The sequence below is a fragment of the Acomys minous genome (assembly GCF_964271855.1).
Source record: "Acomys minous genome assembly, chromosome: 5".
Classification (NCBI taxonomy): Eukaryota; Metazoa; Chordata; class Mammalia; order Rodentia; family Muridae; genus Acomys; species Acomys minous.
In genome coordinates this window covers 114,111,654-114,131,505 of record NC_140494.1, presented here as the reverse complement: position 1 = coordinate 114,131,505, position 19,852 = coordinate 114,111,654, and the positions used below count along the sequence as shown (strand labels likewise).

Below are 19,852 nucleotides of genomic sequence, written 5' to 3'. Positions count from 1 at the left end.
CTACTTTGAAGTCACAGAAGGTTATTAGCTCTGCTGAGTTTATGAAGGTGTATGTACTATTATTTCACAGCTTTCTCTGTGTAGCCTTAGCAGTCCTGGACTCACTTTGTAGACCAGGCTGGACTCAAACTGACAGAGATCCCCCTGCCTCTGTTCCCCTGAGTGCTGGGGTTACAGGCATGCATCACCCACCCAGCTGCTCTGTTAGCTTTATGTTTGAATAACAGAGCTATAGCCAGGCCTGGCAGTGCAGGTCTGCCACTTTAGCTGCTGGGGACGGAGGCAACAGAAGCAGGGATTCAGGGACTGCCTATGCCGCAGAGTTAAGTTAAAGGCCAGCCAGCCTAGGCAGCTCAATGAGAGCTCGTTTCTAAATTCATAAACAGACGGCTGGGATGTAGCATGCTCTCCTAGCATATACAAGGCCCTGCATTTGAATTTCTACACCATAAAAAAAATTATAGGGAATGGCTCAGTGGATAAAAGTGGCTGCCTTTAAGCCTGATGGCCTGGGTTCTATTCCTGGGTCCCACATGATAGAAAGAAAGAACTAAGGCCCCCCCCCCCCGAGTTATCCGCCCACACCATGGTTTGTGCGTACACCCCTATATATGCACATGATTTTTAAAAATTAAAACGTAGTATTTAAAAAATATAGAGAGCTAGAAATTTTTAGAAAAAATTGGCCAGGACTCATAGCAGGAAACCGATTTTTTTTTTCTTTTGTGGCCAATATCTACATAGGTTAAACACAATTTTCACAAAATGTGCTATAATTTACCATGCACAATGCATGCTTACCTATTTTTTTGTCTTTCTGAATTCAGTCTATTCCTTTTTTATTTTTAGATGGTGAAATTAGTTTTTATCGCACACTTAATTTGGAAATTAAAAGAAGCAGACTTGGAGCAAGAACATGGGAGGAGAAAGCCTTAGCATTCCAGTAAGGACACCAAAAGTCACGAAAGAGGTCACTGTGGTGAAACTTGGCCTGATGGCTCACGCTGACAATCCCAGCGCTTGGGAGACTGAGGCAGGTGGGTTGCAGTGAGTTCCAGGCAAACCTGTGGTCCCAGCGCCCTGGAGGTGGAGGCAGAAGGCTTAGAAGGTGCTAGGATGTGACTTACTATGCAGATGAAATTACAATGAAGGGAGTTAGTCTTGCTGTCACTCTGAAGCCATCTTAGATAGAATGCGTTTCCATTAGCCTACCTGAAGGACTTCCGGTTTATGGACACCCTGTACTCATGGAAAAACAAGATTAGGACAGTGTAGAAACTCAGTAGTTCAAGTATTCCCTTGTATCTCATGCATAACACTGTTGGTCCCAACCCAATAAGTTAGTACTGAACTCACTCGTAGGTCCTAAATTGCGGTTTAAGGATGGCCTGTAATCCCAGCGTTTGGGAGGCTGAGGCAGGAGAACTAAGGCCAGTTTGAGGCTACATAGAAAGATCTGGTCTCAAAAAAGTTCAGGAGGAGGGTGGGGGAGAAAGGGAGACGAGAGGGGCGGGGCGGGAAGGGAGAAGAAAAGAAAAGGAGGAAGAGGAAAGGAAAAAAGCGGTAAAAGGAAAGAAAAACCGAGCCCATGAAGTCATCAGAGCAGCTTTCGGAAGCACGTTAGCAGGAGGCTGTCCTGTGTACTCCCCGCCCACTCTCCAGGGCTCCGCCTCCCCACCCCGCCTCCGTGCGCCAAGGCAGCAGAGGGCGCTGTGCCTGCAGGGCCCGGATCAGAGGAGAGGCCTCGCCCCCTCGTAGCTCATCTAGAAGCGCCGTGGTCGCTCCCCATTGACGTCAGACGTGCTGTTGGACCGGCTGTGCGGTGGTGAGTTGGTGTGCTGGGCGTTTGGGGATGGTGGTCGTTGGTGCTGCTGCCTGCCGGGGCGGGAAAGCGGGTAAACAAGGGAGGGTTGGGGCCTGCCAAGGCAGGTTTGTTCACGGAGGCTTCAGGGGCCCAAGGGTGGCTTTCGTGACTCTATTTACCCTGGCCAATCCGCGAGGCAGGAGTCTCGATGATGGGCAGAAGGCCCGTAGGTGGACTTCTCTTTGATCCCAGGTAGTTTTGCGTATCCCGGAAATGAGGACTGGCTTCTTTTCGGGGAAGGTAGTTTTCCTCTAGTTACGAGAACTGTCTTGACACAAGTGCTCCGGTAGTTAGCCACGTGTTAGACAGCAAGCCTCACGCCACTGCACGCTTCGAAGCAGAGACTTACTTAGTTCCTTTGATTTTAAGTGCCGTGTGATATTGCGAGTCACTGACGTGCCTGAGAAACTTTCATAGAGGCTTAAGTTAGTCTCTAGGAACACTGAAGAAGGAGCATGGAATTCTACCTGGAAAAGGGGAAGTTTTCCTAAAGAGAGGAGGTGGCATAAGAGGCCTCATGGGGTCTCTTAGCTCTGAAGTTACCCGTCATGAGATGTGTCTTCTGTATTGACCTTATGAGGCTTCTCTCAACCTCTCTAAGCCTTTCTTATCTGGCCAGAAGCATGGAGCTGGTACGAATGCCTAGTAAGCGATGTTAAGGAAGGTTCAGTGAGCAAATCTTTATAATAGTTCAAGTAGGACCTCGTGCAGTACATTCTCAGAGGCTCAGCCTGGTAGAGTTGCACACCCTGTCTTGATAGCTTTTTGAAAGTTGGTCCCCTATAAGCCTTCCGACTCGTAAAATTGCCTTCTCCGTTGCCACATGTGAGGTTCAGATTGGCAGAGAGGAGGCTGTGTCGCTAAACGGGCAGAAGTGCTTAGGCAGAGTTTGTGTGGCACTTGTTTCAATCAAATTGGCTTGGGTTCTTTAAAGTCTGGGCGAGGGCCTGTTCTTGAATCACAAATCAGTAAAAGTCAGCCACAAATCAGCCCACCTGATTAAGACCTCTTAGGCCAGGGCTATTTAGGAATCATGTGTCTGTTTGACTTCCTGTTCTTGGAAAACCTTTGGTAGCCTTTTTGGTTTGCATATTTGAAGCAGGTAGCATGAGCCTGGAGCCTGAGCACTGTGGCTTGGTAAGCTGAGGATGGAACTGAGGGGCTGTGAACTTGGATTAGAAGAAAATTTATACCCTTGTATTTCTTAACTATTAACTCATATTTAACATATTCTCTGTGCACACAACAAATATACAGTCTTAAGTATGACTTTGTTAATAGCTTTAGAGATCACAGATATTTTCATGTGGGGATGTTAAGGGGTTTATTGTTGTTTCTTTTGAAACAGGGTCTAGCCACAAAGCCAGGATTAGTATCTCCAAAGTACTAGGATTCCAGTACACCTGGCAAGATATTGTTTGAGTTGGTCGCCTTCTGACATTGTGGCATCTCTTAGACTTGCTGCTAAATCTTATTATGTAATGTGTTGATAAAAAGCCATGTGTGTTTTGCTGTCATAAGTTTAGTTTTCATGTTTTGACAGAGTTTTTTCCACATATAGCCTATGCCTGGATTCTGTCTGAATTTTCATACTCTGTATTTATTGTACTCTTTAGGAGACATGTGCAGGGTGTTGAATCTTTTGAGTCACTTGACGCCAAATTCTAAGTCTGCACCCTGCCTTGTTTCTGCTCTCATACTACAAGAAAATGTCCTTTCCATGGGCGTTGGTGCTGTGCCTTCTCTGTTCTGTGGTGCTTTGTTTGTTGCTGTTGTTGTTAGTGCTCCTGTGGTGAAGGTAGCCCTCTGGTATGGTGTGGGAGAGTTCTTATCCAGTACAAGAACGCTGTGAGGAGTCTTAGGAAATAAGTATTTTAGATAAGCGTTGTTGGGGCTGAGTTCAGTATTGTGAATTACTAGTGTGTAGTCATTCAAACAGAATCTCATATAAAACAGGGTTACATATTGAGCAGTTGACAAAAATGCGCCCCAGAGGCTTCCGTGGCCTACCTCTGTGTCTAGAGCAGTGGTTCGGTGCTGCTCACCTAGTGTTTGTTAGCAGTGGCTGTGACCTTAGAGAAATAACTACCACGGAAAGTGAGAACATACAGGCAAGGTGCTCTTTCTAATGCTATGTACTTTATCTATGTGAAAACAACCAGAGAGAGGGTTTATAGGTTTTACAAGTCTGCTAGCCATGGTGCACAAAAAAGAAAAAAAAAAAATAAGACCTTGGGTAGGTAAAGGCTCTTATTGCCAAGCCTGACACCTGAGCTCAATCCCTGGGAAAGGACTGATTTCCACAGATTGTCCCCTGATCTCTGCAGGCGGATGTGCATGATATATATATACCCAGATGCAATATATATGTTTACAAATCCTTAAAAATGAAGTACTTTAATGATGTTAAATCTGCCTATAAAGTAAGTTAGGCCTGTGCTTTTTCGTTTTTTGAGACAAAGTTTCTCTTTGTGGCCTGGGCTGTCCAGGTCTTTGTAGACCAGGCTAGCCTCGAATTCACAGAGGTCTGCCTGCCTTTGCCTCCTTGAGTGCTGGGATTACAGGCATGTGCCAGGCAGTTAGGCCTGTGTTTAACTAAGTCTTTGAAAACTTTGACCAGCTTTGTAGGCTCTTAAAAGCAGTTTTGGTGCCAGGCATGGTGGTGCACACCTTTTATCCCAGCACTTGGGAGGCAGAGGCAGGTGGATCTTTGTGAGTTCAAGGCCAGCTTGGTCTACAAAGAGAGTTCCAAGATAGCCAAGGCTACACAGAGAAACCCTGTCTCGGAAAAACAAAAAAAATATATATATAAATATATATATATATATATATTTTTTTTTTTTTTTTGGTTGAGACTACTGTGTGCGTCCATGCATATAGGAATGTTGCTGTCTTTGGACTCCCATGTTTGCTTTCTACGTTGAACAAAATGAAGAGGGCCTATAAAGTCTGTCTCTGAGAAACCAAAAGGAATATGCTGGTCACCCTCTTCAGTCAGATTTGGGGAAGAATTCCATAGGTGGAGGTAGTGTGCATTACTTGGCTCCCCAGGAGAATGATCACACACCACATGGTACGGCTTGTGATGAGACCCAGGGCCTAGTCTATAAAACTATCAGGACCTGATAACAAAGTGTTGCCTTGGCGAAGAGGAATCTCTATAACCTCCTTGTGCTGCTGACATCATCTTACTGAAACCCTGGTGTTGTTTCCACAGAGCTGTCTGGCCGTTAGCTCTTCATCCTTGGTGGTTAAGGAAATGACCAACCAGGTAAGGACTGCACTGAGAGAAAACACTTCACTTAGTTGTTGTCAAGTTCAAGCCCAATAGATTGCCTGGGTATATGGTTAATTCTTGCCCTGTTTCTAGATACCTGGGTGACTTTGGGAACCTGCTCATCACAGGGTTAGATGGCATTAGTAAATGCACCATGCTAAGATTACTTCAGGCTTTTGCCATAGTTTAGAGGGGCACTGAGGAAGTTTAAAAGAGTGTATACATAAAAGTAAAGTCAGAGCAGGAGTGGACTGGTCAATAAGCGCCTGGAGGATTAGGGACAGAGGTACATGTGTGGCCTGGATGGCCTCATACAGCTGCAGAAGTCAGGCAGCAAGCAGGACTCAGCCTCCTCCTGATCAGAGGTGAAGTCATTGTAACTTACCGGTCTTACTTTGGGGCGAGGTGGGGGTGTTGTAGTCAGGTGTGATGCTGCACACCTGGAGAGGCAACACTTCGGAGGTGAAGCAGGAAGGTCGCTGAAGTTCAGTGCAAGCCTTGGCCGCGGAGAGTTTGAAGCCAACCCTGGCGACCTAGAAAGCCTCCCACTCAGAAAACAAATGAAGAACTTACTTTTCTCTGGTGTAGCTCTACAAGTCTTTGAGGAGTAGGGCCTAGGGTTGTGTAGGATGGTCAGGGTAGTGCGTAGGGAGTAGCTGCTGCTGCGGTGACTGTCACCTCCCTTGGAGTGCTGGGTGGCGGGGAACAGGATGACTGACACCAGACTACCACTGAATGTGGCTCTGCTCTCTCCTAGTACAGTATTCTCTTCAAGCAAGAGCAAGGTAAGGCGCCCGCTTCTTCAAGCACCTTCTTTTGTGAAAATAATGTGTCCCCCCTGAGTTCTTTTAAGATTTTTATCACACCAACCACACACACAGATCCTAGGTACACTAACTTTGGAGAACTGGCCATGGCAGCCAAAAACAAGTAACACTCAATGAAAAAGTAAATGGCTCTTTGGGGGTCTGGTGGAGCAGGCCTGTAACACCAGCTGCTTAGGAAGTCAGATAGGAGGATTGTGAGTTCAGGGCCAGTCTAGACAATATAGTGAGACCTTGTCTTAATATAAAAAGTGAAAAGAGGGCTGGCAATAAGTCTTGTTGGTAAAGCACTTGGCTCGTAGGTATAAGGCCAATCCCAGTATTGCAGATAAATAAGCAAACACATGAAAAATAACTACAAAGAAAAGTAGGCGTCAGATGCTGTAATGGAGAACTCTAGGATGAGGAAAAGTCTTTCACCTGAGGAAGATGTAGTGCTGAGCTTTCCTGGTGCCAGGGTAGGAGGCAATCAGATGAGCCTCAGCCTTGTTGATGTCTACACTGCTATGGAGATGGGCTTAAACTGGTCCTAACTCGCTATTGACTGTAAAGACTGTACATAGCATCCTCCACAAGTACAACTGAGAGAACATTTGTCTCTCTATAAGAGCAGAGGTGAAGCAGAGAAAATTCTGTTGAGGCACGTGAATGCATAGCAAGGCTGTAGCAGTGGCAGTGATGGGAATGGCAGCAGGAAGCAGGAAGCAGGTCTGAGGCAGCCTAAGGACTAACTCCCTGGAGAGACAGACCTGCAGAGGAGCAGCATTTGTGCATGGACTAGGTAACCGTGTTCAGTGTCTTCTCTGTAGTACGCATGGGTTAGAGACAGGCTTGGGAGTTTGTAAGGTATCTAAAAGAGCTCTTCCACTCCAAATAAGTGACATTTAGGTAGTCTGAAGTTTAAGCCCAGAACATTCTCCCTAGTTAACTAGTAGGCTGCTCAGTGTGCCAGGCAACAGCTCTGCATGAAGCTAATACCATCCAGGTGGCAAGCTGAGCTTGAGTCAGGGGAAGATTATAAGGAAGCTGTGACACCATGTGTAACTCAACAGCTGTTTAAGGTTAGCCCCTTTAGAGTCCTGTTTGAGAAAGGTAGCTTTGGAGGATCGTAACCAGGTATAGATAGAGCTTCTGTGTATAGTTAAATAGCTGCGTACCAGCCTGCAGATTCCACAGTGTAGCTCACAAATGCGTAGCTCCCAGAGTTAGACTGAATGTGGACTTCAGTTAATCTCTTAAGTTTGAATCCTGGCTCTACCCCTTCTTAGCTTTGTGCCTTTGGGAGAACTACAAGGCATCTCCAAGCCTCCCGTCCCACCTTGTGAAATGAGAACGATCCCTGGGGATGAGTGAAATTCAACACTAGAGGTCAAGTCCACCCTTGTACTGTATCCCCAGCTCTTGGCTCTTTGAAAAAGGATTTCACTTGTAGCTCAGGCTTGCCTTGAACTCACCGCCTAGCCTCATGACTCCTGCCTCTCTCTCCTCAGTGCTGCAGTCACAGGCTTATGCTACCACATCTGCAGATGTGCTCGTGCTAAGATTTATTTTATAAGGCAACTGTGATTAAGACAGCACTGAGGCAAGGATTAATGTAATAAGCGGTCCGTTAAGCATAATAAAGATATTTGTAGTAAATGGCACTTCATACATTTTTAGACCAGTACTGTTTATAGAACTGTCTCCTGGGTTCCAAAGGCCTCTGAGGTATTAGTTCCAGTCAAGTTGAGCTTCTTGGAAAGGGGAGATTACCCACTCATTTAGTCGTTGTAGTCAGCTGATGACTGCTGTAGTCTGATTGTCTGATGGATGCCAGGTTAACGGATCAGCCGCCATATTTGGAGTCTGGAGACTTGCCTTATTCTGCTTCTGCTTCCCTCCTTGTAATCCTGTGTTTAGGGCTGGTGAGCCTCGAGTTTCCATATGTACCACAGTCCAGTAAACATTAGGAGGGAGTGTTCAGTGGTACCGTGAAGAGATACAGAGACCTGGACATCACTTCAGAGTTGTCAGCTTGTATTTCAGCCTTGCTTTATCACATTAATTTAAGAATTGTGTGTATAGAAACTTTAAATGAAGCACTTTCCATTCTAGCCCATGATGATGCCATTTGGTCAGTTGCCTGGGGAACAAACAAAAAGGAAAACATTGAAACGGTGGTCACAGGATCCCTGGATGACCTGGTGAAGGTTTGGAAATGGTGAGCACCTCTTCTCTTTCAAATCCATGGAAATTTGGGGCAAGAGTTTTGCTTCTGGGCTCCTGATTGCTATAAGGAAAACATTGATTTTTACCCCCGTGGGCAAGAAAGCAATAACAACATAGTAGCCTTAAAACAACAGCTGGGCCTGGGCGTGGTGGCATGTGCCTTTAATCCCAGCACTCGGGAGGCAGAGGCAGGCAGATTGCTGTGAGCATGAGGCCAGCCTGGACTACAAATCAAGTCCAGGACAGCCAAGGCTACACAGAGAAACACTGTCTCGAAAAACAAACAAAAAACAAAACCCAAAAAAACAAAAACCCAAACCAGCTCATTTTTTCTCCTTTGGTTTCCTGTTATTTGGAATTAGAGGTCTGTGTGGTAGGGAGCCCCAGAGTTAAATGGCTACATTCTGTGTTCAGTTCTGTGGCTTCTGCATTTCATTGGCCGAGGATGAAGACGTTCTGACGCCAGTACAGTATCTTGTGTAAAGTCGTCTCTCTGTCCTTCACTGTAGGCATGATGAGAGGCTGGAGCTGCAGTGGAGCCTGGAGGGCCATCAGCTGGGCGTGATATCTGTGGACATCAGCCACACCCTTCCCATTGCTGCGTCCAGCTCTCTTGATGCTCATATTCGTCTCTGGGACTTGGAAAATGGCAAACAGATAAAGTCCATAGATGCAGGACCTGGTAAGAACTTTACATGTGGGGGAGTCGATAGAAACCCAGTCCCTCTTGAGACCTTTTAGGGATAGAGTGTTTCTAGTTCAGAACTGTGGTCACTCCAGGTGTTGCACTGAGTGATAAGCATGTGCCAAAAACAACCTTACACTATTTCAGGCCAGGTTTTGCTGCTGAATGTGTGGTAGTGCTGCACTTATGGGAGAGCCAACCAAACCAGTTTTTGGACTGGAGAATTGACAGTTGGGGTTGTGGAGCTGTGCTGGCTATGCCAGTGGTTCTCCACCTGACACAGTCTGAGGGGATACACTACCTTACAGCAGCCTCAGGTGAACAGCGGTGATCTATTTGTGGTCAGAGTGCCTGGGTTCCAGTGTGTAGTACAGAGAAAGAAAAACAAGGTCATGGGTCTTTTTCTGTTAAGTACTGTGGAGAAGTGCTCTTGCTCCTCAGCCTCATTGGATATTATCTGAGATAGTAAGGAACAGTTTTCCTGAACTAGATTAATGTAGAACAAACTGTATGACATTTCAGGACTCTTTTTAGCCTCCTGTTGACTTAACATGCCCACATGGTTCTCAGTAGCCTGGCTTGTTCTGCCTCGGTGGGCAGCGATCTCCAGAGAGGCAGATAGCTTGGCGTCGCTGCGCACACTCCTCTGTGGGTGGATTATGGAAGAGATGCGCAGGTGCCTGGTGGAGCTTTCACCCCAAGGACTTGCCTCCCTCCAGTTCTGTGCACAGCTGCTGTGGGCTCCCTCATACAGCATAGGATGACGGTTCCAGGGTGTGGAAGGAGCCTGAGTGGTCCAGGAACTGAGTGCCTCTCTCCTTAGAAGCAGTATTCCTTGGCTTCCTGCCAGAGTTTTTGTCCGGAAGCTTCATGCCCAGGCCCTGTTTGCATCCTCTAAATCACCGTTTAAGAGAGTGGGGCGGAATTGTGATTCTGGAACAAGCTACTTGGATACTTTGTGACTCCCCAGATGTTGTCTGTGCCCACGGGCTTCGTTGTTTGCATTATCCGTGGAGAACAGGGGTCTCCAGCCATTCTGCAAAGCCTCTTAGCACCCCAACATAAGGAGCATCTAGAAAGAGAAACTTATCTGTTGCTGCTTTTAAATAACTTTTTTAAAAATTGCATGTTATTTATTGTGTGTGTGAGTGAACGTGTGTTTGAAAGTCAGAGGACAACATGTGTGAGTCGGGTCTTCCACATGGGCATGCCTGGGACTTGAGCTCAGGTCATCAGTATCAGGTTGGGTGGCAGGTGCTTTTGCCTGCTGTGGCATCTCTCAGGCCCTGTTTTCTTCTTGGGTACCTGCACCCCTCAAGACAGTAATGCTGATTACTGTGTAGTTGTGGCCTTGTCTGCATTACATATGAAGAGATGAGTGCTGCACTGGTTGCAAGTAAAAGAGTTCTGTGTCTGTCTCTTCTCCTGGGTTGTAAAGGTTACTGGGCTGTTTCTGTTACGTTTTTTAGGAGTTGGTTTGTTTCTGGGTCTTGGTGTTTTTTTCTTACAATGTAGCTCAGGCTGGCCTCAAAGTCATAGCTGCTTCTTCTGCTTAGCCTCCCAAGTGCCAGTGTCACAGGCATAAGGTGACTGTTATGACAGGTATTGCAAAGCATCATGTGGTTGGGTGTGCTCTGGGGAGGGGTGGGATCTGTTCAGAACCAGATTAAGTCTTGGTCAAATAACTGAAGCAGGTCTTGCTGCCGACGGCTACTTAGCTGCGTCCAGGCTGAAGCTGGGGAAAGCAGGCTTACCTTGACCATGCACCAGCACTGCAGGAACAGAGTGGAGAGAGCCCTGGTAGTGAAGAAGACAGTGAAATGAAAAAAAGTAAAGCTGGAGGAACGAGCCCATTATTGGCACTCCACCAGGCTGGGCTGTGCATCCACCGACCACGCAGGAGCAAAGACGCACTTCACATCTGAAATGGCCAAGCTGGGCGTGGTGGCGCACGCCTGTAATCCCAGCACTCAGGGAGGCAGAGGCAGGCAGATCTCTGTGAGTTCAAGGCCAGCCCGGCCTATAAAGTCAGTCCAGGACAGCCAACGCTACACAGAGAAACCCTGTCTCAAAAAACCAAAAAAACAAACATCTGAAATGGCCACAGGAAGAGAAAAGCAGCCCTGAGGAAGGAGCAGAGACCTAGAGTTTGGAAGAAACATTTGCCAGGGCTAAGTCTTCAGGTGCAGGTTGTGCTGGGACATAAGCATGGTTCCTGTTTTGTGACTAAAGACATCTGGTTATAAAGGGTCTGTATTGCGCAGGAGTAGGGATGTGTTCAGATAATTTGGAAGAATCATTTTATTGAGCTTTGAGAAATAAAAGTTAGGTTTTCAATTAGCCTCTTTCTCTGAAAATAGCTAATTATAACAGAGTTTTTAAAACATACTCTTTTTTGGACCTGACATATGGGAGCCGGCAAAAGCTTGTGTGTCAGAGTTCTCTAAAGGAGCAGAGCTGATACAATGTATCATGTATATATTTCCATATATACCGAAGAGGAGCTTACATGGTGCTGCTCAGGTAGCCCAGCCATTCTTTCCTCACTGGAGCCTGGAGACTCCAGCAGGTGCTCAGTCGAGGAGGCTGCATGTCTCAGCAGCCCAGCCTGGTGCTGACGGCCTGGAGGGTTCCTGAGGGCTGCTGGTCTGCATCTGAGCTCTTTGTGAGTAGGGCTGCTGTGCATGGCTGTGTGAGTCTATGTCCGTGCTCTTGGTCCTCCTGAGTCCTCCCAGGAGTGGACTTGCTCAGCATTATGGTCTTTGTTTTCACCCAAGAAACTGTCAAACTGGTTTTCAGAGTGCCTTTCCTGTTTTACATTGCCACCAAAGTGTGAAGGCTCTGATTTCTCGTGTCCTTGTTAGCCATGGGTGGTGTTCAGCCAGTTTTTGTTTTGTTTTGTTTTGTTTTTTTATTTTAGAATCTCTCAGACAAAATTTAAACTTGGCATAGAATCTTTATGACATTGTTTCCTGAATCAGGAAACCTTTTCTCTGAGTTTAAAGATTGCAGTGCCCTGTCCTGACTCAGGACACTGTTTCTCTAACTAGAAAGACTGTACATTTAATCAAACTATAGTTTACATTTCAGGTCAAATCTTCTCTCACTGACACTTTCCTTCTGTTTTGTTTTTTGTTTCCAGTGGACGCCTGGACTTTGGCATTTTCTCCTGACTCCCAGTATCTCGCCACCGGAACTCACGTGGGGAAAGTGAACATTTTTGGTGTGGAAAGTGGGAAAAAAGAATATTCTCTGGACACTAGAGGAAAATTCATCCTTAGTATTGCCTACGTAAGGAACCTCGCTGTCCGTCCTCTAGCTGTGGCCCTCTGCACAGGTCCTGCTGTCTAGTGCTTGGTGTGCTGGCAGCCAGGTAGACCTGAAGCCAGCAGGAAGGCGTGCGTCAGAAGAGACAGGTTAACCTTACATCTCAGATCACTCATCTCTCCTCAACAGAGTCCTGATGGAAAATACCTGGCCAGCGGAGCCATAGACGGAATCATCAATATTTTTGATATTGCAACTGGAAAGCTGCTGCACACGCTGGAAGGTATCCTTATCCCCTCATCCTGTTTTGTGCTCACTGCCTGCATCATCAGGTCTTGAAGAAAGAATGCCTCTTTTGTTAAAATGTTACAATCTAAATTGTTTTCATCTCTGTTGGAAAGCTAAAGTACCACTTTGCTTTAGAACTGTGGTTTTAACCCAGACACAAACACACACTTTTAGTGAAGTAGGTTACTTTCACTTCTGTGTCTGTTCATTCTCTCCCTCTCTCCATCTCCTCCTCTCCTTCTCTCCCTCCCCCTCTCTCTCCGTCTCCCTCTCTCTCTCTCTCCCTCTTTCTCACTCTCTCCATTAGCTTTGTGATTGGAAGGCTGCTCTTTTTTTGTGCTAATTTGATGTCAGATGAAAACATTTGTGCTCAGTCTCCACACTGGTAGCCTTGGGAAGACAGAGCAAGAGAGATGATTCCTCTTATATATGCTTTTGAGTTCTAACCAAGTGCATGTATTATCTCAATTTACCTTTCACAAAAGACAAAAAAAAAAGTAGAAAAATAACATATTATTTGTCCAATCTTACAAATCAGAAGTAGCCTGTATTTCGATATTTGGTCATATTTTTAGTAGAGGGTTTATGTGTATGTGACTGTATGTGCGAATGTGTGTCTCTCTGTGTGTGTGACTGAGTGTGTATCTCTGTTTATAAGAGTGTCTTTGTATGTGTGTGTGTGTATCTGTATCTGTGTTTGTATGCATCTGCACGAAGGCCTACAGAGGCCAGATTTTGGGTCCTTTGGAGCCAGAATTTCAGATGGTTGTGAACTTCTGGCTGTGGCGCTGGGAACTGAGCTTGGATTCTCTGAGACAGCAGTACATGCTGAGACATCTCTCCAGCCCCAGGAAGTGTTTTTAATTATTTTTATTTTTTTTATTTTAGTAATGTATTATTGAGGCCTAGCTTATTAGAGAAGGAATCTAAGAAGATGGCCCCTTAAAGAGTCATGTGGGAACAGGAGGAAGGGTCTAGTCAGTGCTGCCTTCTCTGGCTGCAGCCCCAGGGCTGTTACAGTTCATTGACTAGTGGTCACTAAAGGGCATGGTTAGCAGGAAGTGTGTGCAGCAGAGCTACCAACTTAACAGCTTTTCTGAATTTCAGGCCATGCAATGCCCATTCGCTCCTTGACCTTTTCCCCTGACTCCCAGCTCCTCGTCACGGCTTCAGATGATGGCTACATCAAGATCTACGATGTGTGAGTTATCTTCTCAAGAGTAAAGGTCTCAGCATCAGTAGGAACTTTGGCTCCTTACTGTGTGTGAGGAACTGCTCTGGGAATTTGCTGTCTGATCATGGCCAGCTCTGCTTTGCTCCCCCAGCCATCCCCTTGTGCTGGAGCTTAGAGTGTGTCCCCAAGGCCTGTGTGGAGTAGCTGTACATCTGTCCAGTCTTAGTATGGTTAGAGACTGCTGCTGTGTCGCAGGCAGCCAGGGGTTTTGGTAGATACGTGATATGTAGTATACAGCTGAGGAAATGGAGTTCTGGGCTATAGCTGGCCTAAGGTGACAGTGACAACCTCCAGCATCTACTCCAGGGTCCTGCTGCTTCAGCAGATATACAGGCTAGCTTCTGATTGGGAACCCTCAGTTGGTAGCCTGCCCCTAGGTCTAGGTGGGGAGCCTTTCAAGATACATGCTAGACTTAAGGCGTAGGAGTGAGCAGATTGCTCCCGTATCCTGCACTGCTCTCCCTTTGGAGGTGTCCCTCCCACATTCTCATCCCCACCGCTGTTGCCAGTACATGCCTTGTACTGCCCTGGGTTTCATAATTAGTCTCTCTGCGAAGTGAGCCTCTGGCTCCTTGCTTCCCAATTCTTTTCTAATCTGTTGCACATATTTTCACTCCAGCTTGTGTTTTGTCCTTGACTGCATGTGTCTGTGTCCTTTTCTGGGCCTCCATGAGCTGTTTGCGGAAACAGCATGCTGTTTCAGACATGAGAGGTGATAGAATGCTAGGGCCTAGAAAGAGACTCTCTAAAAGTTGCATGTGCGTGTGAGGAATAGAATCAGCTTATGTGTGGCAGTTTTGGGTATCTGCCTTTGTTAGCTTTCATTGCTGCTCTTTTATTGACCTCCTAAGAGCTGTTAAGGCAGCATGACTTAGTGCCTCGTTTGTGCCGAGGAAGACCTCAACTGAGGTGGCGATTGTCCTGGTAATAATGAACCTCAGGACGTCTTACCCTCTTGTGGCTTACGGCATCCTGAGGGCTGCCCCTGCTCTCCCTAACCGAGGCTTGTTTCTGGGGGCAAAAACTGCTGACGTTAGGCCCAGGGTGCTTCTATAGACATTTGGTTCCCCAGGAGAGGTGGATGACTCAGCAGTTAAAGCACTGGCCACTCCTCCAGAGTTTAGTTCTCAGGTCTGCCTGCAGCTCGAGGGCATTTGAAGGCCTCTTTTGGACTCCATGAGCACCTCCACACATACATCAAATAGAAATCTTTTTCAAAATAAAAGAAACATGATACTGGTTGCAGGAATTGGGCCTAGCTTTTTTGGTTTTGTTTTGTTTTGGCAGGGTCTATGTAGCCCCAGCTGGCCTGGGACTCAGAGATTTACCTGCTTCTGCCTCCCAAATACTGGGACTAAAGGCCTGCACCACCATGCCCAGCTATCTGCCCCGTTCTTGACTAGATTACAGATGGTTTCTCTGCACCGCAGAAGCTGTGAAGGGCAGATCTTGCTGCTTTCCGTCACTTTGGGAAAGGTCCAGTAAGAGGGTCTGGCTGGCCTGCTCACCTCTGCTGCTCAGTGCCCTCGTCTTGGAGTTAGCTGAGCCATCTCTTCAGCCCTTGATATTTTTAACTTAATGTTGCTATAAAAATGTCTCTGGTGCTTGATGCTGCTTCACTGAAAATGGAATGTGTGGCATATGGTCATTCTGATAGTACACCTGCCATGTGAGCAGAGCTAGTAGATCAGTAACCAGTTCAGCAATTAGAGCTCCCCAAATTAGCATCTCCGCTGTTTGAATCTTTCTTCTTTCAGACAACATGCCAACTTGGCTGGCACACTGAGTGGCCACGCGTCCTGGGTGCTGAACGTCGCGTTCTGCCCTGATGATACTCACTTTGTCTCCAGGTACGTGGGAGTCTTACATCCCTAAAACGCTTTGTAGGGGAAGGCAGGCTTCCGGTAATGTGCTTTAAAGTTGAAAGACTACATTTGTAGCACCTATTTTTAATCTACTTTATTAGGTTCGTATGTCTCTCCCTCCCTTCCAACACTCCAATATTAGGTAGGAGAGAAAGAAAGTTAGAGGGGAGAGGGCAGCGTATGTCTGTTTACTACTTCCTGCTGGTTAGGGACGTAGTTCCTTGGCAAGTCCAGTCTTTGTAGTCAGGATATCCAGCTGTCCAGCAAACCCAGCAGCAGCAGCGGGCTGCAGCAGGGAGAGTAGTGGCCGCCCTCTTCCTTCAAGCGCCTACTCAGGTCTATCTCGGCTCTGGCATTGATACCTCTCAGTCCTCCCAATTAATCTATCTGCAGCTGGCAAAGATCACGCCCCTCTCAGAGCATGAGACAATCATAGTTACAGCTGTGGGCAAACTAGAGCGGCTCCATATCCCACACCTGAGATTAAAACCAAAGCATGTTCACATAACATTACTGAGTTTTCAAAGAAACTAAAACTTTTACTACATACATAGCATGACTTTTAAAATTCTGGGGCTAGAGAAACGGCTCAGCAGTTGAGAACACTGGCTACTCTTGTGCTTCCAGCACCCACACCGTAGTTGACCAGTGTCTGGACCTCCAGCCCCAGGGGATCCCATGACCTGTTCCAGCCCTCTGACATAGGTTCAGACAAAACACTCATACACATAAATAAAACTAAAAACTTTGATAAAATTCTCAAGTTTCCCAGGTCAGGCATGGTGGCACATCCCTTAATCCCAACCTGGGAGAGGTCTCTGTAATTTCAAGGCCAAACTAGTCTACATAGTGAGTTTAGGGCCAGCTAGGATTCTGTAGTGAGACCCTATCCGAAAAAGGAAAATTCAAGTTGCCTATTTACTCTAGCTTTTAAAGGGTTTTGTTTTTTAAGTAATAAAGTTGATCTTAGCTTGATATAAACTATTGAAATCTTAGTTTTCCTTAAAAGTTCAGGTCCCCTTAGTGTGACTCTGACATAACCCCGTGTTCCACCAGGACATCCTCCCTTTCGTGCAGAGTGGATAGATAGGCTTAGGTCTCGATGGTGGCACTTGGCAAGCAGACCAAGCTGAGGAGGAGAACCTTGGCTGCCCTGTGAGGCGACAGTCATCTGGGACACCTGTTCCCCAGCTCTGTCCCTCTAGGTGTGTGAGTCTGCAGAGATGCATAGGACAAGTCAGTGTTCTGATCCTAACATTTGCTTTCCACACAGTTCATCTGACAAAAGTGTAAAGGTTTGGGACGTTGGAACAAGGACCTGTGTTCACACCTTCTTCGACCACCAGGATCAGGTATGGGGTGATAAGCATTTAAATTCCTCTGTGTTTTGCTTGCTGGCCACTTTGCTTTCCTTGCCTTTGTGTTGGAGCTAAGAGTGGTAGAACCCTGAGGCACGTCAGCCTTGTGACTTACAAGGCACGTCCTCTGCACATGCCAAAACACACTAGCCACACCCCTTCTTTGAAGTTACACATCTATGCCTGGGACCCTTTCTGGGTCCTTCTAGAAGAGCCTTCCTGTTTGGGTGGTTCCATTGCTTAACATAGTCATCACCTACATTTTTTAAATTATCCAGAGTGTGAATTCTTTAATATAGAGGCTGGGAAATGTTAGAGGTTGCTCACTAGCAATGATAGTGCTAAGCCTGGCTTCCATCTTAGAAGACTGTCCATCTTTGTCAGGGGAGCAGGAAATGGTAACATCATGGAAGACCAAGAGGGCTTGGTCCTTACTGTTGGTAAGGATCCCCTGGAGAATCTTAGAGCGCCTCTTCTGAGCGGGGGCAGTGGTACATGCCTGTAATCCCAGCACTCTGGAGGCTGAGGCTGGAGGAGCTACACTGGGCAGTTACTTGATTGTGTGAGGTTCCAGCTTCACCTCCACACAAAAGAACATGGATGCTGATTCAGCTGATGCCACATGGGCCTGAGGCTCCTTTTTTCCTTTCTTGACCAAGGGAAGGGGGTTTTTAAAACAGGCGTGCACTGAGCCGAGACTCGTCTTGAACTTTCTGTAGTCCTCCTGCCTCTGCCTAACAGGTGTGAACCACCTTGCCCTGCTGAGACGACTCTTCAGACTCTGCTGCATGTTGCCATCATTGCTGGTCCCAGCCACTCCAAGTAGCAAGGGTCGGTAGAGCAGTGGTTCTCAGTCTGTGGGTGGAGCCCTCTTCAGGGCTCAAGCAATCCTTTCACGGGGATTACAGCTCAGGCATTTCCATTACGGTTCATAGCAGCAGCGCAGTTACAGTTATGAAGTAGTAACAAGAACAGCTTTGTGGTTGGAGGTCCCAACATGAGGAACTGTTTTAAGGTTCACAGCATTAGGAAGGTTGAGAACCACTGGCCCAGAGGAACTAGGAAGCATAAAAATTAAAATGTTCGCTGGATGCACACCCTTAATCCCAGGAGGCAGAGGCAGGCGGATCTCTGTGAGTTCGAGGCCAGCCTGGTCTACAAAGCGAATCCAGGACAGCCAGGGCTATAAGAGAAACCCTGTCTTAAAAAACAACAAAAAATTAAAATGCTAAGGGCAACAAAAAAAATGATCATTAATATATTTGAATGCTTTTAGAGATCTTACCCATTTTTGAGTGCATTTCAGTTAACTAACACACTGCTCTGTATTTATCTTAAATTATTGTAATACAATGAAGAGGTGGCTCTTCCATTATTGAGCTTGAGCATCTTCTTAGTAAGTCCCAGCTGTGTGGCTTATTGTGCTGGTTTGTTGCGATGGTGTCTCAGAGAAAGATGCTTGGAAGTGCGGCCCTCCTATGGCCTGAAACCAAGGCTAGCCTTCAGCCTCAAGGTGAGGGCGACAGCCTGAGCATGCAGAATTCCTAGAGGTCACCAAGTTAATTCCACCGCTCATTCTGAGAGGAAGTATGAAGTTGCTAATTCATGCACTGCCAAGATAAGCAGTGGTGCTCAGTACCATGTGTGCTAGCTCCTGGCTCTTGGAGAAAGGGATGGTGACCATGTGGGGGTGGGGTGGGCACAGGAGGGCGGTGTGAGTGGTTGGCATTGTAGTTTTGCCTGCAGGCATCTCCTGCTTGGAGCATAGTGCTGGTCCCAGGCAGGAGTCCACTGGGTTCTAAACTTGTGAAAGGGTAATAGGTTGTCATATTTTAGAGAGGGAAGAGCTGTTCCACACAGCCAGAGGAAGTGGCCCGGTTAGGGTGGGCTCCACCCTTGCTGGCCTGGTGCTAGCCTAGATCCAGGAGAAGGAAGGAGTGCTCATTCTTCAAGTAGTCCTTACCAAAAATATGGGGTTTAGAGTGGATTTTTGTTTTTCTTTAATTTGCAGGTTTGGGGAGTGAAATATAATGGAAATGGATCAAAAATTGTGTCTGTTGGAGATGACCAGGAAATTCATGTCTATGACTGCCCGATGTAAACACCAGCACCTTCGGGCCAGTGCCAGACTTACAGGGTTGGGCATGACATCCCTTCCCTCCTTAGGCAGACTTCAAGTACAGCATATGTTGTAGAAATTTTGTAGATACAGCATAAGAATTTTCCTGTTTTATTGGAAATGTTCCTCATATTTTAATGTAAATAAAGCATTATTAATGCAAGCCCCTGCGTTTGTGAACCCACTGTTCTTTTCCTTGACACTGTCACTGGAGAGCAGTGTGAAGAGCAGTGTGAGCTGGCATCTGGCGTGAAGGAGGACTCCCGCCTGCGAGCAGAGATCCAGGCGCTCACTGGGGCAGAGGCGCAGCTCTGTTCTCAGGTGACTTGTCCCTCACACACCAGCCTCTTTGAGAGTGGAGCTCTGAGGGAACGGTCTGTCTTCCCAGCACCTTAGGCCTCTTCTGCAGTTGCCTCAGGACGCCAGCTAACCTCCTGGCGCTTGTCACTTCATACCGAAACTGTGTGCCTGTCCTCAGGCTCAGGTCCTTACGACAGGCCTGCCTGGCTTTTCCACTTCCTTGCTCACCCCCTGTAGCCACAGTCCTGTTTCCTCTGCCTCAGAGTGGTTGCCTCAAACTGGTCTACACCCTCACATCAGAGCTTTCTCAGCGTCCTTGTCTCCTGTTCCCTTCTGCTCCCCAGTTTTCAGGTCTCCCCTTCACCACTGCATTCATCCCACCCCCCAAGTCAAAGTCCCCCAAGAGAAAGCTTATTCCTTCTGCCAGCCAGGGTGAGACAGTCTGGCACCTGACACTGTTGAGTGCTTAAGAAAAGACAAGGTAAAGCCATTTGTGTCTCGTCCCAGCTCAAGTTTAATTTTAAAGTGACAGATATACAGGTAGCAAGGTTCAGCAGCACCCT

The 19,852-nt window shown here is 46.9% G+C and overlaps 1 protein-coding gene across 2 annotated transcripts; it reads left to right on the top strand.

The window, feature by feature from the left end:
- Positions 1 to 1,730: 1,730 nt before the first annotated feature.
- Positions 1,731 to 19,152, top strand: SKIC8 (SKI8 subunit of superkiller complex). Of its 2 annotated transcripts, none has more exons than XM_084781571.1 (11): positions 1,731 to 1,825; positions 5,082 to 5,135; positions 5,899 to 5,926; positions 8,060 to 8,165; positions 8,683 to 8,855; positions 12,001 to 12,149; positions 12,315 to 12,408; positions 13,521 to 13,614; positions 15,405 to 15,497; positions 16,786 to 16,864; positions 18,882 to 19,152. In XM_084781571.1, exons 2-11 carry the CDS (start codon positions 5,124 to 5,126, stop codon positions 18,969 to 18,971), a joined length of 918 nt encoding a protein of 305 aa, XP_084637697.1. In that variant the 5' UTR covers positions 1,731 to 1,825; positions 5,082 to 5,123; the 3' UTR covers positions 18,972 to 19,152. The 2 variants fall into 2 exon arrangements, with proteins under 2 accessions (XP_084637697.1, XP_084637698.1); XM_084781572.1 differs by having other exon boundaries at positions 1,812 to 1,895.
- Positions 19,153 to 19,852: the final 700 nt, after the last annotated feature.